Source organism: Budorcas taxicolor, chromosome 12 (genome assembly GCF_023091745.1).
Source record: "Budorcas taxicolor isolate Tak-1 chromosome 12, Takin1.1, whole genome shotgun sequence".
In the NCBI taxonomy this organism is placed as follows: domain Eukaryota; kingdom Metazoa; phylum Chordata; class Mammalia; order Artiodactyla; family Bovidae; genus Budorcas; species Budorcas taxicolor.
In genome coordinates this window covers 11,838,439-11,865,690 of record NC_068921.1, presented here as the reverse complement: position 1 = coordinate 11,865,690, position 27,252 = coordinate 11,838,439, and the positions used below count along the sequence as shown (strand labels likewise).

Genomic DNA, 27,252 nt, shown 5'->3' with positions numbered 1-27,252 from the left:
TTCAATAAAGTCATAAGGCCTTATGGATTTCTGTAAAATTAGAAGTACTTATGTTTTGGATTTGTGTTCTATAGGAACATAAGGATTGGAGTTTTTACATAACTTGATTCTGTGTGTCAAAGCAATGCCTGGTTATTTCAGATGTTTTAAGGGTAGAAAAGCATAGACAAGAAAACTACGGATTTGCCTGTTTTCATGGCTCACCCCATCCTCCATAAAAGGCAGGGAGGGGGTGGGAGGTGGGGCTATTGGCTTCTACAAACAAGCCTACTGCATGGGAGACCTTGCATCTGGACCCCCCAGCTCCACTGGGACCCCTCCAGCTCCCAGCTCCTGGACATTAGCACCCAGGCCAGTACATCAAATTTGCCTCAGCACACAGGTCTTGCGAGAGCACCACCATTTAGAAGTCCTCCAGCTGCCCCAACCTGCCCTGGATTCTTAGTGCTCCTAGGAAGGAAAGCGCCCATGGTGCTTCCTTTAATTGAAGGAAAGCGCCCATGGCGATGAAACAGGTGCTAAGAAATGGGGAGAAGAGAGCAGAGAAACCCAGCTTCCATCAAATCCACAGTCTTCAAAGGATGGAGGGCAGAGACAGGGAGTTTGGGCCGGACATACACGCACTGCTATATTTAAAACAGGACCACCAAGGTCCTCCTGTGTAGCGCAGGGAGCTCTGTTCAGTGTTATGTGGGGGCTTGGATGGCCGGGGAGTTTGGAGGAGAATGGATACATGTATAGGTATGGCTGAGTCTCTTGGCTGCTCACCTGAAACCCTCACAACATTGTTAACTGGCTATACCCCAGTACAAAATAAAAAGCTTTAAAAAAAACCCCACAACCCTCAAATTAAAATTTCCCACCATTTTACAATTAAAAAATATTTTAAAATTAAAAAAATAAAAAACTATTAAAAAAAAAGAATAAAATAAATAATAAATAAAATTTCCCACCAACCGTATGCCAGAATTTCCCTTTAGAGTGCAGAATGAGCTTCAAAGTAACACTTTTTCCCACTAATCATCCTACTGACTAGTGCAACGTGGTAGCACCCAGAGTCCCCATTAGAAGTCAAGAGGTATGTTATTTCCACTTGAATACTACCTGGATGGAAACATATTGAAAGAAACCAAGAGGGAAAACAAAGGAAGGCTTCCAAAAGACAGACTCCAGTTCAAACTTTATTTGCATACAAAAATATATTATAATGGGGAAAGCATATTACTGTTTCCAACTATATATAATTAATTACAAATATTTTCATAAAAGCATTTTAAATTACAGAGAAGCTATGTTTTAAGAGGAAATACAACATTAGCGTGAGTCATCTGCTCTAATACGCTGCAAGCAGGTAAACAAAGTCAGTCTCTAACCGGCCCAGAGATGAACCCAAAGTGTATTTTTAGGACGAGCCTGGTGGTGGGTGAGCAACATCTCTGCCCCCTCCAGCAGCATATTCTGTAGCCGATTTCATCAGGTCTTCTGAGCTTTCTGAAACTTCTCCCTTAGGATGGAAGGACCCAGAACTTCGTGTTTCACATGCCTGTCAATAGGAGACAGAGAAGGTGATCCACTCGCGAAAGCTGACAATTCCTATGCTTAACCATGTGCTTCCCAGGTGGCACTAGTGGGAAAGAACCCCCCTGCCAAGGCAGGAGACTAAGAGATACAGGTTTGATTCCTGAGTCGGGAAGGAACCCTGGAGGAGGGTATGGCAACCCATGCCAGTATTGTTGCCTGGAGAATCCCATGGACAGAGGAGCCTGGCGGGCTATGGTCCATAAGATCAAAAAGAGTCAGACACCACTGAAGCAACTTAGCACACATGCTTAACCAGAGCACACCTCTCAGACAGGCTTCTAAGCACCAAACTTAATGGCAGGCTTCCCCCGTAACGTACGTCTGAAGAACTGGTATGACTGGGCAGCCTGCTGCAATTTTCCTGACACCAACAAGCATGTTCCATGGGTCTAACACAAATTCTGTTGCAATTACAATCATCTCTGTCAGAACAGACCTTGGTCTTCTCTGGAGGATGGTATGGGTGATAAAGTCTTCTAGTAAACAGAAACTGCAGAAGAACTTTCCACCTAATGTTAAGTAGGTCTGTCTGAAACCTTGTTTAAGAACGGAATTCTTTTTAAGTAACCAGTTTTGGGTCTATTTTTTCAGATCCTATCCAGCTATTTAGCATAGCACAGCATAAAATATGGAAAACCGACGCTTTCATTGTAAAATGGAAGGGGCTAGGATGAAATTCTCCAGGGCTGCTCTGTGACTGAAAAAGGCCCCCCAAGGGTAAGTTGTGGAAACTGTCATCCAGGAAACTCCACCTGACCCTTCTGGCACTTGTGATCCTGTTCTTTGGAAATAGAATGTGTGGATTGATTCTCAGGGTCCTTTCTTCCAGGCACCCCCATGGCAATTATGATCTGATACCTTCGGTTCTCAAAAATTTTGGTCACAGAGAATGGGGTGCCATTAGTGCAATTGCCAAATGGGAAACAGGGTACCACGTACCTAATCCAGGTCTCTCAGTAACTGGTGTGGGTCTTTGGTTATAAGGTCTCCCCAAGCCAATACTCTCTTTGGGAACCCAGCCCTCTAGAAGTCAGATCAACCCCCTGGATCTAACTTGTGACGTTTTCTCTGGCCCCTGAGATTGAACCCTCTGGTTTGTCAGTAGAATGTTGTTCAGTCGCTAGGTTGTGTCTGACCCTTTGCGACCCCATGGATTGTAGCCCACCAGGCTCCTTTTCCTCCACTCTCTCCCTTAGTTTGCTCAAATTAATGTCCACCGAGTCAGTAATGCTATCTAACTGTCTCACTCCCTTCTCCTTTTGCCTTCGATCTTTCCCAGCATCAGGGGCTTTTCCGATGAGTCAGCTTTATCAGTCAGTATAATACTTGGTGGTCAATAAGCTGATTTCTTTTCTGAAAAGCCTGGGAGGCCACCATGCTGGGAAGGCTCCAATCTCACTCTAACTACTACTTTACTCTCCACTTCTCAAACAAAATGCCATTGTTTTCTGGGGGCCAAGCTCTCACTGGTTGAAAAGGCAGTCAACTGCAATGCCAGCTTATCCTCAGGATTTCTTTCTGAGCCACTAGGGTCCTGCTTCTGAACCTAAAAACATCTTATGATATAACTTCCTGCCGCAGACAAGCTGGTAAACATTACTGCACTTTATCAGTGGTGCTGGTTGGTTTGGTTTTGTTTTTTAAACTGCCAGGCATGTACTCACTTGCTAAGGTTCTGTCGAGATCAGCAATAAAGGCTTCTAGCTCTTTCGTATCTCCAAGTTTGGCTGAAAAACAAGAGTTCAGGTTCAGTTTCTATATTCAAGACAGCTGATGAATCTGACTTTTCCAGAATTATATGACCCCCATCTCTCTGTCTGCCAAGATTTTATTAAATAGTGTCCTGTACAAACCCTAAGTGGTTGCTCCAATGTTTGCTTACAGGCAACTCAGAAGCTTTTTCTGCAGATTAGCCTAAACGTTTCTTTCTGGGTTTTGTAGTTCATCATCCCCTCATGCCCCACCCATATCCCAGCAGCCTGGAAGAAGTATCTCTCTTCACTACTTTAAAAGCTGGGAGGTGCAGGCTTCCCTGCGGTCCAGTGGTTAAGAATCTGCCTCCCACTGCAGGGGACGAGTGGGTCCCGGGTCCACAAAGATCCCACGTGCTGCGGAGCAATGAAGCCTGTGTGCTGCAGCCACTGAGCCTGGGCTCTGGAGCCCACGAGCCAGAAGTACTGAGCCCGCGTCCCTAGAGCCTCTGCTCCACGGCAAGAGAAGCCCCTACAACGAGAAGCCCCCGCACCACCACTGGAGAGTGAGCCCCTGCTCACCACACCGAGAGAAAGCCTGTGCGCAGCAGCGAAGACCCAGCACAGCCAGAAATAAATAAAACCGAGAAGCAAACAAACAAGTTGAAAGGTACAGTGAGACAGGGGCAGGGAAGGAAGATTAAAAGTTTTAAATCTCTGATTGTGTAGGATTTGAGTTAGCAGCCACAATATTCGGGAAGCAGGGCAGTGTGTGGAATCCACACCCAGAGTCCCTGCTTCCTGCTCAACTTCTCTGACCCAGTCTTGTTCACACTATCACTCCAGGGCAATACTTCAGCCCACGTGGTGCCCCCAGGATGGAATTAACTAAGCGCTACTGTTCCTTGTCAAAAGGGTACAGGGAAGGCAACAGGAGGCTCCTGGGTCTGGGTGGCCTTGCAGGTGCCAACACAGGGTAACAAGGCCCCACCGTGCATTTGTTCCACCCGCATCCTAAGATTTGTCCTTCTTTCTGTGTGTCTTGGTTTCTCCTCCAGAGCTCATCATTCACGCCTTCTCTGGATGCATGTCTTTATTAATCAGCCCCCTCAGTAGCACATGCTCGAGCTCAGTCGCCTCTGATTCTTTGCGATCCCACGGACTGAGCCCACCAGACTCCTACATCCAAAGGACTTCCCAGGGAAGAATACTGGGGTGGGTTGCCATTTCCTGACCCAGGGAATTTTCCTGACCCAGGGATCAAACCCACATCTCTTGTGTCTCCTGCCTTGGCAGGCGGATTCTTTACCACTGCACCACCTAGGAAGCTGGCTACAAATAACTCACTGTTTTTAGCTTTTAAAGTCAATTTGCCACTAGGGCTTTTTTCCCCCTCTTTAATTTCTACCTCTAGAGCATCAGGTAGCAAATATGGGCTTGTTTTAAGCCACTTTCCTAGACTGTTCTGTCTCTCTCAATTCAACAGATCCATTACAGACGGAGGGCTGGACAATGGCGGAATTCCCAGGGGCTGCTAGCATCGCTATGTGGGGAGAACTTTAAAAGGTCTCTTTTGAAAAAGGGAGAAATTCTGCCTTCCTGCCTGAGTGAGAAAATGATGAAATCTTCATATTTCTTTTTAACTATGTTCCATTTTTATTGCATTCTGCAACTATTTTCAGTGACTGTAACGTTTCTTAAGGGGAAAAAAAAACTCTTTTTGTTTTCAAAGGGCACTTGCCCAATAGAACATTCAGCTCTCTGGCTGGAGACTATTTTCTAGCTCCAGAATATAAGAAACTGCTCATGCATCTTTAAAAACTTCTTTCTCTATTAATATCACAGTAGAGGCAGGCTGAAGCTGCTATTTTGAATTATGTTAGATCATCACTTATTTCATAATGATGACCCCATTTAATTGCTAAATTGGTCATCTGAGAGCGTTCTTATAAGAGTTAGTGCAATTAAAAAAAAAAAGAACCCAACTTTCTGCAAATCCTAACTGCTGAGTTTTACATTCTAGAACCAGCCAGTCTAGGAGCGCATTATCATTTAGCATCGAGTTGATAACAACACACAAGAGAAAACAACGTCTACAGTCTATACGTTTTCTTCCTCCCATGGTTTCTCTACATGGTTTCCTGAAATAAAAAAGTGCAAGTGTTAGTCGCTCAGTCGTGTCCGACTCCTTGTGGCCCCATGGGCTGCAGCCCGCCAGGCTCCCCTGTCCATGGGATTCTCCAGGCAAGAATTCTGGAGTGGGTAGCCATTCCCTTCTCTAGGGGATCTTCCTGACCCGGGGACTGAAACGGGATCTTCCCGCATTTCGGGTAGATTCTGTACCATCTGAGCTACCCATCCCCTGCCACCCACCCGTTACCCAATTTCACTTTCATGCTGATCAAAATTCTGAGAAATAACAAAATCTACTCCACCCTGTACTGTACAAAGATACTGCTGCTGCTGCTAAGTCACTTCAGTCATGTCCGACTCTGTGCGACCCAAGATATGAAGATACTAGTCTTCTCTATTTGTTTTGCACATCTGGGAAAGATTGGTTAGGGGTAAGACAGAAGAGAGAAGAGGCTGAGGAGAAGAGGGAATCAGGAAGCCAAAAAACTCACATTCCAATTAGTAGACTTACCTTTCCGAGCAGGAGCAGAAGGACAGAGCAGAGCTGGAGTGCTGTCTGTTGGAGAATTCAGTTTTTCATCACTGAAGCTGAAGCTGTTCCTATAAAGCGATTCAGCACCTTTCAGGAAAGAAAACAAAACTCATTAGAAATGGTTCATCAGTCTCCTGTTCATCTCTAAAGGGAGCAAAGTTATAAAAAAAAAAACTTTGATTTCCAGATTTTATATTTGTTGTTTAGTTGCTAAGTCGTGTCCGCCTCTTTGTGATCCCATGGACTGCAGCATGCCAGGCTTTCCTGTCCCTCACTATCTCCTGAAGTTTGCCCAAGTTCATGCCCATTTTATATTTATGCTCCCAAATTTGAGACAGGAGAGTATGCCTGTGTATGTGTGAGTATGTGTCTCCAATCAGGCACACCAAAGGCCTTTGCTTCCCTAGAAAAAGAAGGGTCAACAGGACCATCATGACCAGACCAGCCTCCTTTGCAACACACAGGTGCCCACTGCCCAGGTGTCTGACAGCTGAGCCAATGCTTGGCTGATGGAGGCCAGGAGGGTGGCTTGGAATGTGAGACATAGGAACCATCTTTCCTGAAAAATGTCCCTTCAGCCCTCTGAACCCCCTAAAATACAAAGTTAAGGTTGGATCCCACTACTTAATAATCCTCCCTGACTGCTCAAGAGAGAGTCTTTGTCATGGTCTTTCCTGAGCTCCTGTATTCTGGGGATAAGCTAGAGGGTCAAAGACAAAGATTTCTTCTCCTGGAGGTTGTGGATTACAGATACGTTGGGTGACTGGGTGGTTCCATTGCCCTACTCCTGAAAACAAGAGCGAGGCAAGGTCCCAGAAAAGCAAGGCTGAGCTGAGCATCTGGGAAATCATCTCAGCTACAAAGCATTTGGGAACCCTGGAACAAGACAACGTCTCTGGGCCCTTGCTTGTATGTGTGTGCTTGATCACTCAGTTAAGTCCAACTCTTTGCAACCCCGTGGGCTGTAGCCTGCCAGGCTCCTCTGTTCATGGGATTCTTGAGGCAAGAATACTGGAGTGGGTTGCCATTTCCTTTTGGCGGTGGGGGGGTGGGGTGGGGGTGGGTTTGCTTACAGAATAGATTTGAAGGATGACTCAGTCCACCTTGCCATTATACAGACGGGCCTTTGCTTACCCATCTGTAAAATGGGGAGGAGGACTGAATGATCCTTCAAGTCCCTTCCAGCTCTGAAGTTCTGAGATCCTATTTCTGAGTCCTGCCAAGGAAGAGGAAACCAACTCCAACCAGCCCAGTCCTTTGGTGGTGACACAGAAAGGGCGCTGCTGGCTGAGCTGTACCAACCCAAAGACTCAGAGGCAGAGCCGGCGGTGGAAGCAGGATGTGGCCTCTGAGGTCACAGAGGAACAGCCTTCCTGGTTAAAACAAAACACAAAGCCTGGCATGGGGGTAGCACAGACGCGCTCTGGGAAGGCTGCTCAGGTGCAAGAGGGCAGCTGAGCTACAATGGTCGGCCAGGCTCCCTGTCCTCCTCGGGATGCACCCAGTTTCATTCAATCGCCTCCAGCTCAGTAGGAGGCAAACCATCTTTCTTTGCTCCTCTTAACTCAAAGGAAGAGGACTCAGTGACAAAAGAGACAGCCAGAATAAAAAAGGGCTTCCAGAAACAGGGGGTTCTGGCCCCAAGAGAATTCCTCTTCATCCCTAAAGACCGCACCTCACAGGTCCCCCACGGCCGAGGAGGTGGTCCCAGGCCATCTTGTCTTCCTGGCCGACACACCCATCGCATTCAGTTTTCCAAACACATACAACCCTCAAGGTTGATTCTTCCTTCTTAGGTCCAGTCCGGGCCACCTAAAAGGACCACAATCCTTTTTCGCGGCTTTGATGATCAACACCTACTGAGATCTGAAACTCTGAATGTTAGGCTTACATTTCCCCAAAAATGTATTTCCCAGAATAGTGGTCCTTTGAGAAGAACTGCATGGTCCCTGGACCCTGAGACACACCGAGCCCCTTGGAGGGTCCTCTGATGAAACTCCGACGTGCCTGAAATGTCTTGTGATAAACAAGCCGGCCTAGCCCTATTTGGCGGTTTCACTTGCCCACGGGACACTGTTTTGGTGGCACCTCTGTTATTATCTCCCGGGACACTTGCACTTGGTGAACTCAAAGTGGGAAGCCCTCGTGCTGGCTTGTCAGCTGAGCCCACTCTGGAGCGATGCCGGTTTTCTCAAGGGAAGGCCTTTTTCCCCTACACATGGGAGAGCGGTCGTGCTCCCTGCAGACCCACCACGTCATGTCACCGCCTGTCACCTCGTTAATAGGCAGGGGAATCGCCACAAATAGAACCTCAGAGACTTGTGGGGAAAAGACGAAGCGAGCCCGAGGGGCAGGAAAACCACATAGAGCCCAGGGGAGGCAGGCCTTGAGCCCGGACCCAAGAGCCAGGAGGAAGGCATGCAGGCCTTTGCGACAGTACCTTCAGCTCCAAAGGGCCCCACGAGCATCGCCCCATTCCCGAGGCCACGGGCGGCACCCCAGCCTCCACCCACCATCACCACCCTGCCTCTCTGCCCCCTCCTGCACCCCGTCCTGCACCCGGGCCCTGGCCCTGGGCCTCACTTCTGTCCTGCCCGCACTCCCTTGAAACTTTACATCGACGTATACTTACCCCTTGGGGGTGGGAAAACACACACACACACACACAATTTGTTTGCTTCACACACCAAGTAGACCAAGTGCTACTGAGTTTGGGAGAAAGTAATGAACTAGACGTGGAGATGGTCCCTGCAAAATGGTAGGGAACAGGAATCCGGTGAGGCTTCATGACTCCTCGGGTAACTCGGTTGCTTTAGGGGACCTGCAGAGTCGCATTGTACCAGGGCATCACCACGGCTCACCACTCACACTTTAGAGCCTGAGGCTTGAATTCCTTTTTGACCTAAGTATTTTCCTCATCCTCAGGAAATATATAGACAAGCTGACTATTCCTTGACTGGCAGATTCAGCTGCAAACTACTGAGCCAACCTTTCAAATAATCAGGAGTTGCCTCTCATTGATAATGAGGTCAGGCTACTCTTACAATGAGACGGAGGGGGGAAGAAAAAAATCCTAGTTGCTGTCCCCCTGAGCCGTGTGGCACTGAAGCCGTGTGACCCTGTGCGAGTCACTTCGTCTCGGAGCTTCAGTTTCTTTTCTTAAGAAAGGGGGATAAGAAACCCAGGTGCTCCATATGCTGCCTATGGTTTTCAGGCTTTATTTTTTCAACAAACTGGAGGAAGGCATGCTCAGAAGAAAGGTCACCCCAGGGAATAGAAAGACTCCAGATTCTGGGGCCAAGCTTCTTCCTCTTCTTTAGAGAGTAGTAAAATTCTTAAGAAAAAAATTTTTCTTCAGAGGCTCCCTAGAACAAACCTCCCGAGAACAATCCCACCAACACAGAAGTAATCCAACCTCTCTCAACCCTTTATCCAATGAAGTTTCATTCCACAGTGAATAAGACTGCACCCTAAGTGTAAATTAAAAGGGAAGCAAAGGTTGCCTTCCTGTTCTTCTCACTCCCCTAGAACTCGATTTCTGGCAAAATAACAGCCAGTTAGTCTGACAAGTGACAGCAACGTGTTGCCGGCTGATAGCATAGTAATGTATTATTGCCGCCCAGCATCAGTCGCTGCCATTAATAAGGGCTAAGGGGACATACAGCAGTGATGATCTGGGGACCCCTAGCAGGTGGCAAGACTAGATATTGCAGGGCAATATCTACCGCCATCAGCTCTGCAGTCCCATCAGAAATGTCCTTGGCAAGCCAACCTGGCACGCTGAAGCCAGGAACCTCAAATTCAGGGAGCAAGTTTGCTAAGACATCATCAAAAGAAATGTGAGCATATTAAATATTTGAACATCTTAACCATAGGCGCACCCACAAAGCTTGGAAAACTTGGCTACAAAAACAAAGACTTGTTTAAAAGGTAGACTTCTTGTTTTCGTTTGGGGGTGGGGAGAAAGGTAATTTGGGGGTTGGCACCAGCGTGTGTTACTCCAGAGGGCAGGAAAACCACAGACAGTAACCGTGGCCCCGAGCTCCTGTAAATATAGAACAATCCCACATGTTTCAGGCAAGCAAACCATAGTAATTAACTGAGAAAAAGAAAGCCTTGGACCTGTTTCCCTTTCGCCACAGGGAATGGTTTGTGCGGGGTGGGGGAGGGGGTCAGCTCTCCCACTCAACATCTAAATTCCAACAGCTACACTGATAGAATAAGAAACTGTTTCTCAGTCTCACCACTATTGTTCCAGCTTTTCTTCTGGGGCCCCTCGGTCCCTCTATATGCCTCCAGGTGTCCACCAGTGACGGAGCTTCCCTGGTGGCTCAGCAGTAAAGACTGTGCTTGCAGTGCAGGAGCCACTGAAGACCCAGGTTCAATCCCTGGGTCGGGAAGATCCCCTGGAGGAGGGCACGGCAACTCACTCCAGTACTCTTGCCTGGAGAATCCTACAGACAGAGGAGCCTGGCGAGCCACAGTCCCTAAGGTCACAAAGAGTCAGGCACGACTGAAGCGACTCAGCACATACATGCATACACGTCCACCAGTGACACTTGCTCACACCAGGACACCCTGAGGGCTCCGAACCTGGCTTGAACAAGTTCAAGTTCTGGCCTCAGTGGCTCTTACGTCAGATCAGCTAGTAGGCTACCTGTCACATGTGCCCCCCAGGTCCTCTCTCCCAGGGCCAAGCTGGAACAGTCGAGGCAAAGAATACAGACAATCCAGGTCTTGCACAAGCTGCTGCTGCTGCTGCTAAGTCGCTTCAGTCGTGTCCGACTCTGTGCGACCCCATAGACAGCAGCCCAGCAGGCTCCCCCGCCCCTGGGATTCTCCAGGCAAGAACACTGCAGTGGGTTGCCATTTCCTTCTCCAATGCATGAAAGTGAAAAGTGAAAGGGAAGTTACTCAGTTGTGTCTGACTCTTAGCGACCCCATGGACTGCAGCCTACCAAGCTCCTCTGCCCATGGGATTTTCCAGGCAAGAGTACTGGAGTGGGATGCCATTGCCTTCTCCGTTGCACAAGCTAGAGAAGCCAATTTCTCATTCCCTCCAATGGCCCAACAAAATCATAAAAGCCCCAGCATGCAGAGTAGACCTTGGACCTTTTCTGTTAAGAAGCAAAAAACTTCCCCCTCAGAGGAAAAAGGAACCTCCAAGCCATCAAAGATGTGAGTTCACATCACCTTTTAAAGTGCCAGTTAATATGAGAAACTTCCTGTAAAATCAATCCGTGGAATCATAAATTAACACCTTGGTTAAAATTTAGTATATGATGAGTTAAAATGTTATTGAACACATTTGAGAAGTCATGATGTACATACACATACAGTGCTGAAAATACTGAAAGAACCACAGGGTTTTCAAGCTAAGTTCAAACCAAAGATGTTCATCATGCCTGCAGCATGTCTGAAGATCAGGCTTGAACCTCACCTCCCTGGCTTCTAACCAAACTGCCTTCCACTGCTAAAGCTGAAACTGCTCTCACGAAAGTGCCTGGTGTTATCTGTTGGAAACAAAATCTAGAAGAAAAGAACAATTCTCATCAACCCCGATTTGAATCACTCCTAACATGAAGTTGTCTTGCCACTGTTATGTTGGTCCTCTTCAAGTCTTAGGAGGATTCCCTGTAAGTAGAAACAGGAAGACATATTTCCTTATTAAACATCCGCTCTTCTCTCCAGTGGAAGTAACTTGCTTCTCTGGTTAAAAGAAGGAATGTCTAGTTTTTCTCCTTTGGATGCTAGCAACCGATTTTTTTTTTAATTGAAGTGTAGCTGATTTACAATATTGTATTAGTTTCAAGTGTACAGCAAAATGATTCAGATACACATATATACTCTTTTTTTATTCTTTTCCATTATAGGTTATTACAAGATATGGAATATAGTTCCCTGTGCGACACAATAAATCCTACTGTTTCTCTGTTTCATATACGGTAGTATGTATCTGTTAATTCCATACTCCTAATTTATCCTTCTCCCTGCTTCCCCCGCCCTCAGTAACCCTAAGTTTGTTTCCCATGTCCGTAAGTCTATTTCTGTTTTGTAAATAAGTTCATTGGTACTATAGTTTTAGATCTCACATATAAGTAATATTATATAACATTTGTCTTTCCCTCTAAATTTTTTTAAGAGAAAAAGAAAGGTTCTTCAAAAAAGCAGGAGTGCAGTGGGTACGTCTTCAGAGTGATGGAGTTGTAAAGCACAGAGCGAGAAACCAAAGTCCCAAAGGTTCAGAGCTTCGTGGGAGCTTCATACATAACATGTTCATGCAAGACACTGGCCCAAATGTATCTGGCCTATGGGACACACCATGGCATGTGCATTTTATTGTTCTCTTAAAAACATCAAACAGGGCAAATATTTTCTTTCTAATCCTGAGCTTATGGATGTTTCTAGTGAGTGAAAGTCGCTCAGTCATGTCGACTCTTCGTGACTCCATGGACTATACAGTCCATGGAACTCTCCAGGCCAGAATTCTGGAATGGGTAAGCCTCTCCCTTCTCCAGGGGATCTTCCCAACCCAGGGATCAAACCCAGGTCTCCCACAATGCAGGCAGATTCTTTACCAGCTGAGCCACAACGGAAGCCCAAGAATACTGCAGCGGGTGGCTAACAGCATCATTAAATAGAATCCTTTCCATTTCACAGCTAGAGAAACTGAAGCCCACTCCTCATGCAGGGCCCCAACAGAGCTCAGCCTGGGCTCCATGGACCCGGCAAGGGGGCCACGGCCTTGAAGAGACACCTTCAAACATGACCATGATTGACAAACAGGCACGTGATCCTTGTCCAAGTCTATCCAGGAGGACCTGGTTTCCATACCAGCCAACCAGCCACGGTGACAGAGCAAAACCTTAGAGACAGTCCAAGTGGTTCCACTATTTAATCAGAAAAAAAGGAGACAACGGGGTCTGCATTGTTGGACTGCGGTAGGGAACGTAGGAGATAGCACATTCGAGGCAAACCAAAGAGCTTGCTAATGGTGGACTAATAGATAATAACAGTAATCACAGGAAAGGCTTGGCAAGAGAGAGCTGTTCTTATTTTCATCATCCTAGGGTGTCTCCTTTTTGCTGGGGAGACCCTCCATTTCAGTAGGATCCACCTCTCTCAAATACTCTTCCACAGAAAAGCACTGAACAGATAAATGAGTATAGCAAATGTCTGTGATCCACTCTTGGCGGCAATTAAGACATGTATTACACATCCTTAAGAAATGACTATTTAGATACACACCGCTTCTGCCAAGACTATTTCTAACCAGCCTCACGAGGGCCAAACTACACATTTATAGGAAAGACTAATGTCATCCAAGCCTTCTTCATACCCTCCCGTTTACTTCTCTAACCACCAAACCAAGGGTTAGTTTAACAGTTAACAATAAAGGCAAAAAACAAAGTCCACACACCCTAAGAAAAACTACAGACCATTCCAAACAACCTCCCCAGAAGCTGTTAAGAATGTGTTTCGAGTGCCTTTTCTTTGAGGCCCCCCGAAAACGGATCCCAGATCTGAAATCCTACCCAGAGGGAGTTGCAATCACCCATGAATGAGTGAGCTCAGGCCCTATTCTAGCCAAGTGCAGCTGTGGTTTAGAATGGAGCTGTTCTTTGCAAGACAGCAGCCCTGAACACACTGTGCCAGCTTTCTTTCCCACGGGGGAGAGAATTTGTACTTGATGAATGTACCCCAGTAGAAGGAGACACATTTAAGTTTGGCTGCGTACATTGAGACAAATTTCAAAATTTGTTCGACTTCCCTTTGAAATTGAAAATAAGCGGTCTGGTCATTAGCAACAAAGTCCAAACATACAGAATGGAAAATTAACAGCAGATGATTCCATTCCCTTTCACCTCAAAAGCTGCAATTAGATCTAACCCTTGGGCAGGGCTGCCAAGGCAAGTCAAGCTGGAACTCTTAAGTTTCTGACTCCAAGCCTGAACTGGATGGCCAGTGCTCTTTATTCCTTCTCAGGAGGACAGCTCATGTGTAAGTCCAAGACTGTATCTTTGCCCTGTAACAAGGAGGAGCTTCAGATCGCAAAAGAAGGGAATCACAAGGAAAGCTTATTGTTTTTACTTCCAGAGTCAAGGGCAGCAAAGGGAGTGACATTTAGGCAGGTAACTCATTTAGGGAATGAAGCCTCAAGAATTATCCAGAAGTGTTCAAAATTCACTCCGAAAAATAGTAAGTCATCCGGGTTGGGAAAAACGACAGTCACAGATGATTGACAAGTCACCCAATTTGCTGTCTGACACCTGAACAAGTATCCGTAATCCTTAGAGGACATTTGAGGTCCTGGAAAAAGTGGCCTCTCTTTTTAACAAGGTGATTTAGGGCAGCCAGACCCTGGGGGTGGTCTCCACCATGAGAAAGCAAGCAGGAAGCAGCTCTGGGTCCATCTGCTCCCTACCGGCCCCCCGCCCCGGCCCCGGCCCCCGCCCCCGCCCCGGCCCTCTCCCACCCTCCCGCCCTCTTCCTCCCCACCCCCAGCCCCAGACCGGGTGGGGAGTCTGAGCCAGCAGTTCACGTCATGGACCTGCCTGAAGGATGAGGGACACTCTCTAAATACTTGGACTTAGCAGTGCTAGGATTCTTTCAAAACTGCGCACAGTGTAACAGCAAGTCCGGGGGGGGGGGTCAGGGCCAGGAGAAAGTGCAAGAAGCGTTTCAAACACCCCAAGAACGGGAGCTTAAGAAACCTCTCCCGGTTTCACCAATACATCCATCCTGCGCCCTCCCGGGGACCCTGGACCCCACGCCTGTGGCGCTGTCTCCACACCCTCTGAAGATGCCGCTGAGAGCGGCAAGGAGCGGGGAGAGGGCGCCCTGGGGAGGCCCTCCTGGGTCCCGACACCTGCCGGCGGGCGGCGTGGAGCGCAGCCTGCCTTCCGGGGACCGCCCTCCGGGGTCTGGGCCCTGCCGGCCCTGCGGCCCCGGAGACTCCCAGAGTCCTAGAGACGGCGCTGGGCTTCGGGGCTCGCTCGGCATCGGCTTTCCCGATGAGCACGCGGAACCCCGAGCCGCGGGCGCTCCCCCGCGGGCCGGGCGCCCGGACTGCCCGGGGCGCGACAGCTCCCGAGGCGGCGCCACACTCACTCTCGGAGTCGCTGAAGCCGCTGCTGTCGCTGACGCTGGCGCTGCTGCGCCGCTTCATGCGCTCCAGGTGCTCCTCGTAGCGGAAGTGGCGCTCGTGGAAGGGCGACGCGAAGTCGGCCAGCACCGCATCGAACTCGCACAGCGCGTCCGTCAGGTCCCCCGCGTCCGCAGAGTCCAGGGCCGGGGCTGCGCAGGGGCGGAGGGCGCGGGTGAGGGCGGGGGCCGGGCCGCGGCCCCGGCCCGCGTCCCGCCGCGCCCGCGGGGTACCGCAGGGTCGCCAGCCCACCGGGGCTGCGCTCCGCCCGGGGTCGGGGGGTGGGGGGCAGCCCGCGATCGCCGCCGGCCGCTGGCTGTTACGGTTCACGACTCTCCACCGCCCCCTGAAGTGCGCGCTAGCATCGCGCCCATTGTAGAGATAAAGAAACTGAGCCTCCAGCCGGGGGAGTTGCAAGTCAAAGGTCACGCCGCTAAGCCCAAGGCCGAGCTCTTGCGGGTGGTGGACGGGTCCCCGCGCTCGCGGCCCCGGGGGCGGCGGGAGGACTGAGTCAGGAGGCGCCCGTGACGTGCCCCCCAGCCCGGCGGGGGCAGAGGGGAGGCAGGGGGAGGGATGGAGAGAGACTACGCGGGACCCTGCTTCTTTCGCCCCCAGCCCCCTGCAAGGCCCGGGTTCAAGGAGACCCACCCCGCCCTCGGCGCTCACCTGCGGCCGCGGCGGCCGCGGGGCTGCCCTGCGCGGCGGGCGGCTTCATGGGGGGCTCCGCCGGCGCGCGTCGCTGGGGGGCCGGGATCCTGCGAGGTCTGGGCGCGGGGTCGCGCAGACGGGCGTGCTGCTCGCGCCGTCCCCTCCCCGGGCAGCGCCCCGCTCAGTCCGGCCCCTCGCCCGGCAGTGCTCCAGCCGCGCCGCTGCCGGCACCGCGCGCCCGCCCGCCCTTGCCCGGGTCGCCTCGGCCCGAGCGCCCCGAGGTCTTATAGCCGCGGGCGGGGGCGGGCCGGGGCGGGGCCGCGGGAGCCGGGCCGCCGGGTCTGTCCCCGCCGCCGCGCCTCGGACGCCTCCGTCCCCACCCCGGGCACCGGGCACCGCCCTCGCCACGCGCGCGCCGGGGAACCGCGGTGACGCCCAGTCGCCCGAGCCCGGGTTACAGCCCCAAATATTTACGCGCCGCTTCCCCCGCGCGCCCTGACGACGGGCCCCCACGGACGTGGCTCTGGCGACACCACCAGAATCCCCAAGATTTGCGGCTGCGCCTCCCTGCCGGTGCCCTGAAGCTCCTCCAGCCTCCGTTTCCTCATCTGTGAAAGGGAAGTGCCTAGCCCTCCGGCTTTGATGCGAAGAATAAAGCAGCCAGGAGCCGTGGGAGACCCTGACCCTCGTGGGAGCCGCAGGGGTCCCTCCCGCGCGTTCCCTCGCCATTGCTCCCAAGGCCCGTGAGGACTTCGGGTGCACGGAGTGCTGAGGGCAAGGGGGACAGACGTCGGTAGAGTCCGCGGTTTTACAGTTGTTCCCGTCCCGGCGCCCGGGGCCTGACTCCAGTCCTGGGTCTTCGTGGTAGGACTTTGTTCAGGGAAGAAATTACTACGTGGATGCAGCGCTAAGCCGGCGCCTCTCAGGGTCCACACTGAGCCACCCCGCCCAGCCGCCTGGCAGGGGACCAGTCCTGACCCTAAATGACCTACGTGGTGCGCTGCCCCAAGGCGGTAGCCACTTGGCACAGGTGGCTTCTTAAATGTAAAGCAACTGAGCGTGTTAGTTGCTCAGTTGTGTCTGACTCTTTGAGACCCCCATGGACAGCAGCCCGCCCGGCTCCTTTGTCCATGGGATCCTCCAGGCAAGAATACTGGGGTGGGTGGCTATGCCCTCTTCCAGGGGATCTTCCGCATCCAGGGATCGAACCCAGGGCTCCTGCCGGGTCTTCTGCATTGCGGGCAGATTGTTTATCGCTGAGCCAACCAGGAAAGCCCATAGGTAACTAAAATAGAGTAGAATAAGATGAACAATTCAGTACCCCAGTTGCTCGGGACACCTATCAGGTGCTTAAGAGCCATCCTCACTCAAAGTCCTGCTGGACGGTGCTGCCAGGGTGTCTGCCCGCAAACCAGCCTCGGAGGGAAGGGAGGTGTCTTGCTCCAGTTGTCAAAGGCCTCCTTGGGCAGGTCTTGGCATGCACCGTTTTCAGGCCCGCAGCAGCCCTGAGAGGTAGAATTACTGCTTCTGTTTACACGTGAGGAAACTGAGGCACAGAGAGCTGAAGTAGCATGCTAGTCACCTAGTGATGGAAAGGCAGGTCTGTCTGGTTTCAGAGCTGCTCAGGGCTTCTAGCAAAGTAGAGAATGGAGCGAACAGGAGGAAGAGGCTCCAGTTAAGGGTGCAGTGAACCCAGGTTCTTGATACAACAAGGCAAAGCGTACACATCTTTTTTCTTCCTTTTGCCACTTTCATTACTTTTTAAAAATCTCTTTCCCTCTCTCATACTCTTTGACTTGCTGTGGTACCCACGGGGGGATGCCCCAGGATAAAGGAGCAGTCGCCCACCTGGGAGCTGAGGCAAAGAGGGCTGCTTTACAAATGCAGCAGCCCGCTCTTTCTTTGGCCTGGCTGGGAAGCAGGGCAGTGGACATCCCAGCCCAGCTCTTGCACGACGGCTCGGAGGTCAGGTCCTCTCAGCTGAACAGTTAAGCTAATCTTTAAAGAACCTTGTTGTTATTCAGTCGCTCAGTCATGTCCACTCTTTGTGACCCTACGGACTGCAGCACACCAGGCTTTCCCTGTCCTTCGCTATCTCCCGGAGCTTGCTCAAACTCATGTCCCTTGAGTCGGTGATGCCATCCAACCATCTCATCTTCTGTCATCCCCTTCTCCTCCTGCCATCAATCTTTCCCAGCATCAGGGTCTTTTCCAATGAGTTGGCTCTTCACAACAGTTGGCCAAAGTACTGGAGCTTCAGCATCAGTCCTTCCAATCAATATTCATGGTTGATTTCCTTTAGGATTGACTGGTTTGATTTCCTTGCAGTCCAAGAGCCTACAGAACACTTTTTAGTGACTATGCCAGTTTACTAAGACGGTGACAATGAGGATCACCTTACCTCTACCAGAAGTTGGTTGGTTGGTTGGTATCTTCTGCACCCTACTGTAAGGGAAATCCCTCGCCCAAGCTCTGGGGAGATGGATGGGCAGGGGTCTCAACTCAAAGTATCACCTCCTCTAGGATGGGGTCACTTCCATTCTGGAGAACTACTCCTTTCTCTCCTAATTATAAATGTAATCGCACTGTGTACCCACCACTGAAAACGAACACATGTTAACGTTCTGTCATTCTTGCTTCAGATTTTTTGAGGTGTAACTTGTATACAGTGAAGTATGCAAATCTTGAGTGCACAGTTTGGTAAATTCCTGCCTATACGCGTGCTCAGTCCATGCTCAGTCTCTCAGTCGTGTCTGACTCTTTGTGACCCCATTGACTGTAGCCCACCAGGCTCCTCTGTCCATGGGGTTTTCCAGGCATGAATGCTGGAATGGGTTGCCATTTCCTTCTCCAGGAGATCTTCCCGATCCAGGGGTCAAACCTGCGTCTCCTGCATCTCCTGCATTGGCAGGTGGATTCTTTCCCACTAGCGCCACCTGGCAAGCCCAAGAATACTGGAGTGGGTAGCCTTTCCCTTCTCCAGGGGATCTTCCCACCTCAGGGATCGAACCTAGGTCTCCTGCATGGCAGGCATATTCTTCACCATCTGAACCTCCAGGGAACCTATGCATACACCTGTGTAATTACTAAACAGATCAAGAGACAGTAGTTTGTCATCATCCCAGAAGGGTCTCTATGCCATTTTCCAGTCAATAGCACCTCAAAAGTAACTCCTATTCAGAACAGTAACTCCTCTTCTGAATTCTGCCAGCAGGAATGACTTTTGCCAACTAAAATCAAACTGTATGTATTATTTTATATCTGACTTCTTTTGTTTAACATTATGACCATGAGATGCATCCATGTTGTTGCAGTATGAACCCACCCTCCTGTTGGTGGAGATGTGAGTTGTTATGTTGTTGCTACTGTAATGTATGTAACAAGTATTCTTGCACCTGTCTACCGGTATACAAAATCATTGTCTATAGGATATGTATCTGGAAATGGAATAACCAAAATGGCTTGAGGATCTCTAGCCACTGGCTAGTATAAGTAAGCGGCTATGTACAGCTTGTACATTTCTTTTGCTGCCCATAAACACTCAGTTCTCTTGGGTTGATACCTAGGAGGGAATTTCAGAATCACATGATAGGTGTATGTTTTGCTTTTGAAGATACTGCCAGCGAGTTTTCTGAAGTAGTTGAATGAACTATCAGCAATGTAGAAGAATTCCAGTTGTTCCATATTTGGGTCAATACATGATACTTGTTCTTTTTAGCCATAGCAGTAACTGTGTACTAGTATCTTACTGTGGGTTCTTTTTTCTTCTTCCTGTGACTTTAATTCATATTTCCCTAGTAAGTAAGTAAACTAACCACCTTTTCATATGCTTCAAACATTTCTTGGCAAGAGAAGTAGAACAATACAGATACAGTTGAAAACTCCTTTTCCATCCTTCCAAGTCCCATCCTCTCCCTCCCAGACATCAACATTACCATGAATTTGGGAAGCACCCTCTCAGTCCATATTTGTGCAACTAAATCATATTTATACTAAAAAAAAAAATAGTATTGCTTTGTGTGGTTTTAAAATTTACATAACTAATGCTGAACATGCTTCGTTTTCATTCAGCAGTTTTTACGTAAGTTGATACACACAGATCTAGTTTATGCATTAAGTCTGCCAAATAGAATTCTATTGGATGACTGCAGAGCAGTGTGTTTATCCACTCTCAAGCTGATAGACACTTAGGGTTGTTTCCAGTCTTTCTCTGTCTCTCACAGGACTTAGCTAAGCTGCCCTTACCTGCCTCTTAGTGTAAGCATGCGAGTCCCCTTCTGCTTTCACTGTGAATCCTTTTCTAGAACCATACAGAAGGCAGAAGTTAAACCCTATCTCCTTCGAGCCTCCTGGCCAGGTTTCGTTTTCTATTCCAGGGCCCTGTGGTCCTCAGTCACCTGACCTTAGTGATGAAGATGGTAAGTGACCACATTGTTCAGGTGTGACCTTGTCTCTCACCGAGGAGGGCTGGGGAGCCTTGTCTTTCATGAGCCCTGAACCTAAATTAGCTATGAAGTCTTTACACTCTGAGGGCTTCCCTGGTGGCTCAGATGGTAAAGAATCCGCCTGCAGTGCAGGAGACCTGGGTTCAATCCCTGGGTTGGGAAGATCCCCTGGAGGAGGCCATGGCAACTCACTCCAGTATTCTTGCCTGGAGAATCTCCATGTACAGAGAAGCCTGGTGGGCTACAGTCCACGGGGTTGCAAAGAGTTGGACACGACTGAGCAACTAAGCATGGCAATACACTCATTTTACACTATAGTTTACATATATGTCAAGTTCCAGAGGTCATTCGGTCACACACGTCTGCTTTGAGAAAGACTTGAGGTAGCTTATAATTCTGAAACAGGAAATCACAACTTCTTACATTTTTAAAGACCAGTTCTCTATGTTAATTGGCATCTCTTCCCCTTGCAGACTGGTAACCACTCTCTTCTGAAAGTTTTTTCTGCATATCTGTCTGACCACCTCTCCATTTCTTCTCAGAACCGTTTTGTCTCTACTGTATTATTAAAGGCTGAATCCCCTACAACTCTTTCTTCTCACCTATACTCTGGCTAGGCCATCTCATCCCCTATCAAGATTGTAACTAACATTTATAAGTTTTCAAATTTTTATCTCCAGACAAGATTTTTTTCTCCTTAAGTCTCTTAAATCCAGTCACCAAAAGACTCCTAGCATTCCTTTACAGATGTTATATGGAAGAAACTTTTGTTTCCTAATGTTGGTTCTCCCCTTCAGACCTGTGGATTCCTGAAATAAAGACTGCATTTCTCAACTGCCCTTGCAGTTGTGAGTGGTCATGTGACTTAATTCTGCACCACAGGTTCTGAGCAGATATTCTATGCAAATCTTTGAGATGTAGCCTCAAGGGCAGGGGACAGGCACCCTTGTCCTTCCTGCTCCCCGATGGATGCAAGACAGGCTTGAGGCTGGATTTCACACCATGAGGAGGTGGAAGCCCTATATTGAGGATGGTGGTGAAAGGACAGAAGAATTCCAGAGTCTTATTTCCTGCCTCCCCCATACCAACCGAATCCAGGAATACCAACACCTACATGAGAGGAAAACAGAATACAGCGTCCATCCGTGTAAGCCACTACTGTGGGGATTTCTGACCCTTATAGCTGAACTTCATCCTAACACCTAATACTTCACACAAATCTCACCAGGAGCCCCTCCCTCATCTCTGGAAGAGTAAGAGATAGGCATTTCCTTATTGCTTAAGAAGGTTTGGATTGTGTTTCATTGACTATATTAGTTTTCTAGGGCTGCCATAACAAAATACCACAGACTGGGTGGTTACAACAAAAAAATTATATTATCTCACAGTTCTGGAGGCCAGAAGTGCAAAACCAAGGGGTCAGCAGGGTTGGTCCCTTCTGAAGGCTGTGAGGGAGAATCAGTCCCACGCCTCTCGAGAGCTTCTGGGGGATTCCTGGTCTGTAGATCCATCGCTCTGATCTCTGACTCCATGTTCACATGGCCTTTCCCCTGTGTGTCTTTGTGTCTCTTCTCATCTTCTTAAGGACACAGTCATATTAGATTAGGGTTCACCCTAGTTCAGTATGTGTGTGTGTGTGCTCAGTCTTGTAGCAACTGCAGTCCCCCATGAACTGTAGCCCAGCGGGTTCCCCCATCCATGGGATTTTCCAGGCAAGAATACTGGACCCGGGTGCCATTTCCTACTCCAGGGAATCTTCCCAACCCAGGGATCCAACCCACATCTCTTGTGTCTCCTGCATTGGCAGGAAGATTCTTTAACACTTGTGCTACCTGGGAAGCTCCGTATTACCTTGATTACATCTATAAAAAGCCTATTTCCAAACAAGTCCCATTCACAGGTATGAGGGGTGAGGACTTCAACATATCGCTGGGGGCTAGCAGGGGATTAAATTCAACTCACAACAGTAATATAAGTAAAAAATTGGCCTATAGTAGTGAAAATCATCTTATAGAAGGAATTAAAGTTACGCTATCTGATTTTAAGACTTCCTTTAAAGTTACAGTTATTAAAATTGTATTATTGGCCAAGGATTGCCAATACCAGAAAAAAGTTCAGAAATAAATGCACATATATTTGGTTAATTGATTTATGAGAAAGGTGTCAATGCAATTCAACAAGGAAATAAAAATCTTTTCAACAAGTGGTGCTGGAATAACTAGATATCTGTACAGAAGAAAAATGAACAATAATACTGTATACTCTATATAAAAATTAACTTGAGATAGATCATAGACCTAAACATAAAAGCTACATCTACAGAGCTTCTAGAAGAAAACATAAGCATGTACACTCAAGTCTTGGATATAGGGAAAGATTTTTAAATGGTATATAAAAGGCACTAATCACTTTTTAATTGAGAAATCAGGCCATCAGAATTTTAAAATTTTGTTCATTAGATACCATTACAAAAAGAAAAAGGCAAGCCACAGACTGAAAGAAAATATTGAAATTTATACATCTCACAGGATTTGCTTTTAGAACATAGGAAGATCATCTATTAATACAAACTAAGAAGAAGATAAGCAACCTAGGGGAACAAAACATGGACAAAACTTTTGAACATACATCTCACAAAAAAATATATAGGAATGACTAATAAACACATGAAAAGTCAAACATGGAATTACCCTGTGATCTAGCAATTCTCATACATTTTTGTCCAAGGAAAAAATATACGTAGGAATGAATTTTTATTCATAAGAACCAAACACTGGTGACAACCCAAATGACCGTCAACAGAATAGACACACAACTGTGTATGTCTACCAGAATACAGCTCAGCAAAGGAGAAACAAACTACTGAGGCACTCAACAACGTGGACAAAGCTTAGAGATACGGTGCTCGCCAAAGGATGCTACAGCGGGTGGAATAACAGCCCCTCAAAGACATCCAGCTCTAAGCCCTGCGACCACGTGGCAGAAGGGAATGCTGGTAATGGGGGGAGGCTGTGCTTGTGTGGGCGCAGGAGGTAACGAAAAATTTCTGTAAATTTTCAAAATTTTCACACATTTTGTTGTGAACCTAAATCATTCTTCATAACAAAGTCTAATAAAAAAAAAAAAAACAGTAAGTGAAGTCACAGCATAGAAACAAGGGATCTTTCAAAGGAAGAAAACTACCTACCTCTGTGTGAGTTTTTTCAATTATCTCAGGATAATCAACATACAATAAACTACACAAGCTTTGAGTGAACAATCTGATAAGTCTGGGCTTTTGTTCGCAAGGTAGGGAACGTAGCCACCACCCCTGGAGTTTTCTCCTGCCCCATTGTCATCCCCTCCAGCCCCATTCCCAGGCAACTGATCTGCTTTCTGGCACTCTAGATTAGTTCCCATTTTCTAGGATTTTAAATAAATGGAATCATACAGTGTGTACCCTCCTTCTGTAATTATTTTGAGCCTTTTCCATGTTGCAGTGTGTATCAATCACTCACTCATTTTTTATTGCTAAATAATATTCCACTGTATGGATATACCACAGTTTATCTCTTCACCAGTTGATGGAGATTTTGGTTGTTTCTAGTTTTGAGTATTATAAACAAAGCTGGTACACAAGTATGGGCAGATGGTTTTGTTTCTCTTAGAAATACCTCAGAGTAAAAAGACTGGATCATAAGGTAGGTATACATTGAACTTTTAACTACTAAAGAAAGAAAAGCACTTTAATATGATTTTAAACCAAGACAAGACACAGCGAGTCTCGGGCAGTCTCAAGACAGGACTTTCCCTACTGCCAGATACTGTGATTTTCTGCTGCCACCAACTGGGGAGCAAAAAGAGGAGACAGCTGTCCTCATAAGTTCACTCCCGGGACCAAGATCTGTCCTGCTTTCTCTGATCTCTCTAGCTATGTTGCCCCTATCCACATAACCATAGCCCACTGCCCATTCATAAGCCATTTGCCTAATTTGATTACGCTCACGCATGCTTAGTTGTACTAAGTCCTGTCCAACTCTGCGACCTCGTGGACTATAGCCATGGGGTTGCAAAGAGTCTGTCCATGGGATATCCGAGGCAAGAATACTGAAATGGGTTGCCATTTCCTCTTCCAGGGGGATCTTCCCAACCCAGGAGTTGAACCCACCTGTCCTGCATCTCCTGCATTGGCAGGTGGATTCTTTACCACTGTGCCACCTGCGAAGCCCCTAACTTGATTATAGAGGTGGATTTGAGTGGTTAAAGCCACAAACATAACTCTATGGGAAGGAGCAAGAACATGGGCATAAACCTACTCTCCAGCGCTTTGTAGCATCTTAAAGTTACAGAGGGAAAAAGAACTTCGAATGCTGGAATTGAGCTAGCACTCTTTTTTAAACCCAAACCAGCTTGGCAAGTTGTAGAGGAGTTTTTTAATTCCAGCATCAGGCACCTGGTAAGCACTCAATTTGCATTTGAATAAGCAAATGACTACCACACAGTCACACAGAGACGCAGTTGGTTCAGGGCAGGAGCAAGTAATGAACTAGGGGTTCAGAAGGCCTGGACTCCAGTGCTTGTCTTGCTGTTAAGCTGCCTGTGTACTGTGATAAGGACATGGAACTTTCCTGAGCTTCAATTTCCTTAAACATAAGATAAGAAAATAACACGATGTCTTTAGCTTTGGGGGCATTTAAATAAGATGATACATACAAAACCCCTTTTAAAAATGTCTACATTTACAAAATTTACTTTGTAATATGAATGTATTAGCAAATAAAAACAGTCATACAATGTGGCTTTTTTTACATGTATCCCTGGGTCAGGAAGATCCCCTAAAGAAGGGAATGGCAACCCACTCCAGTTTTCTTGCCTGGAGAATTCCATGGACAGAGGAGCCTGGCGGGCTACAGTCCACGGGGTCGCAAAGAGTCGGACATGACTGAGTGACTAGGCCATCCCCAATACCCAGGGTTTATTTTAGATGAACATTTGATCTGGGTTGGGGTTAGGGGACATGACTGTAGATGGGAAGTGACAAGTGATGCCCCTCTGAGGTCTGGACAGTGGATTCTCCATCTTCTACATTCCATCACACTGTTTTGTACATTCCAACGGGGTCAGTAGGCTCTTTCCTGTGTTTTAACACAAAATCTCACATGGGTAGAAATGAATAAATGGGATCTTCCCCATTGGTAGGCAGATTTTTAACCAACTGAGCTACCAGGGAATCCCTGGGGACTTCCCAGGTGGCGCTAATAGTAAAGAACCTGCCTATTAATGCAGGAGATGTAAGAGACGTGGGTTCAGGCCCTGGGTCAGGAAGATCCCCTGGAGGAGGCCATGGCAACCCACTGTATTATTCTTGCATGGAGAATCCCATGGACAGAGGAGCTTGGCAGGCTACGGTCCATAGTGTCGCAAGGAGTGGGACACGACTAAAGCGACTTAGCAGTTGCAATGCAGAGGCTGCGGGAATTAAGATTCCATTTGCCGCGTAGCTACTGAGCCCGCGTGCCACAGCTAGAGAGCCTCCAGGCCACAGCGAAACACTCTGCATGAGGTAACGAAGATCACTCTTGTGGCAACTGAGACCCAAAGCAGCGAAATAAAGAAATGAATACATTTAAATGGTTAAGATGGTAAATTTTTATGAAAGAAAGACATGAATAAATAAAGAAACACAAATTTACCAGACACACCACCAGCACTGTACATGTGGAGAAAAGTAGAAGAATACAAAATTTCCTTTTGATTTTACCAGAATCCCCTGGTAGGGAAAACTTCAAAATAATCATATTAATTGCAATGAAATATAAATAAGGCAGTGATAGGTTTTCAATAATTTAAAAAAAAACAGACCAGCTACAGGGTTCCCAGGGCAGCAAAAGTAACATTACTCATGACCCCACTCTGTGGAGACGAATTTGCTATAAAGCTATCCTCTTCTCTCTCTAGATGATACTTTCACCCTCTTGAAATACTTCGAAAAGATGACTTTTCGAGAAGGAAATGCAGTTTAACTTTTTAAAAATTTAGAGTTTGGGTAACCTTGCATGAAAAAGAATCAATGAAAGCAGGTTCTATGTTGTCAACACAGTAGAAAAATTTGCATTCAATAAAACCTCATACTGTAAGTAGAATCCAGTAACAATGGGAAAAAATGATCAGTGTGAGCATCGAACCTTTAAGCTTTCTCACTGAATGTGTCCCGACGTCCGCAGCTGTTCTTTGGATCCTTCCCAAAACATGCAAACATAACTAACAGCAGGATTTTGTCCTCTAATTTCACTGAGTGGAAAAAGGACTCCTTGGAGAAGAGTTTATTGAGTAACAGGGAAAAGGGAATCTGGATCATCTTGCTGTTTCTAGTAAGCAAAAATGCTTTCTAATTTTCTTTTTCTTCTTTTAAAAAATGTCTGCTGTAAGCAAGGTGATTTGGTTATGCACACATACACACATATATATACATTTTTTAAATATTCTTTCCCATTATGGTTTATCATTGTTTATCATTGTTGTTGTTCAGTTGCTCAGTCATGTCTGACTTTTTGTGACCCTATGGATTGCAGTACTCCAGGCTTCTCTGTCCTTCACCATCTCCCAGCGGTCGCTCAAACTCATGTCCATTGAGTCAGTGATGCCATCCAACCATCTCATCCTCTGTCATCCCCTTCTCCTCCTGCCCTCAATCTTTCCTAGCATCAGGATCTTTTCCAATGAGTCAGTTCTTTGCATCAGGTAACCAAAGTATTGGAGGTTCAGCTTCAGCATCATTCAGCAATATTCCAATGAATAGTGGGGTTGATTTCCTTTAGGATTGACTGGTTTGATCTCCCTGCTGTTCAAGGGGCTTATCATAGGATATTGAGTATATTTATCTGTGCTACACAGTAAGACCTTACTGTTTACAAGGACGCTTTTCAAAAACATCTGCCATGGAGTAACTCAGAGTGGGCTTCCCTGGCCATGTAATGACAGTTTAATATCATCTTCTTCATAGACAATGTAGATCAGTGGTTTTCACACTGGAGAGAGCCTCAGAACCATGTGGAGCTGTTAAAACCCACATCACTGGGCCCACACCCCAGAGTTTCC

At 47.6% G+C, this 27,252-nt stretch overlaps 1 protein-coding gene across 1 annotated transcript; it reads right to left on the bottom strand.

Annotated features, from left to right (window-relative positions):
• Nucleotides 1-1,174: 1,174 nt before the first annotated feature.
• RGCC (regulator of cell cycle) lies at nucleotides 1,175-15,837 on the bottom strand. Its single transcript, XM_052649951.1, has 5 exons — nucleotides 15,749-15,837; nucleotides 15,049-15,234; nucleotides 5,917-6,024; nucleotides 3,246-3,308; nucleotides 1,175-1,543 (listed from the first exon to the last, which is right to left on the bottom strand). The coding sequence occupies exons 1-5, from the start codon at nucleotides 15,795-15,797 to the stop codon at nucleotides 1,536-1,538; spliced, it is 414 nt and encodes a 137-aa protein (XP_052505911.1). The 5' UTR covers nucleotides 15,798-15,837; the 3' UTR covers nucleotides 1,175-1,535.
• Between the last annotated feature and the right edge of the window lie 11,415 nt (nucleotides 15,838-27,252).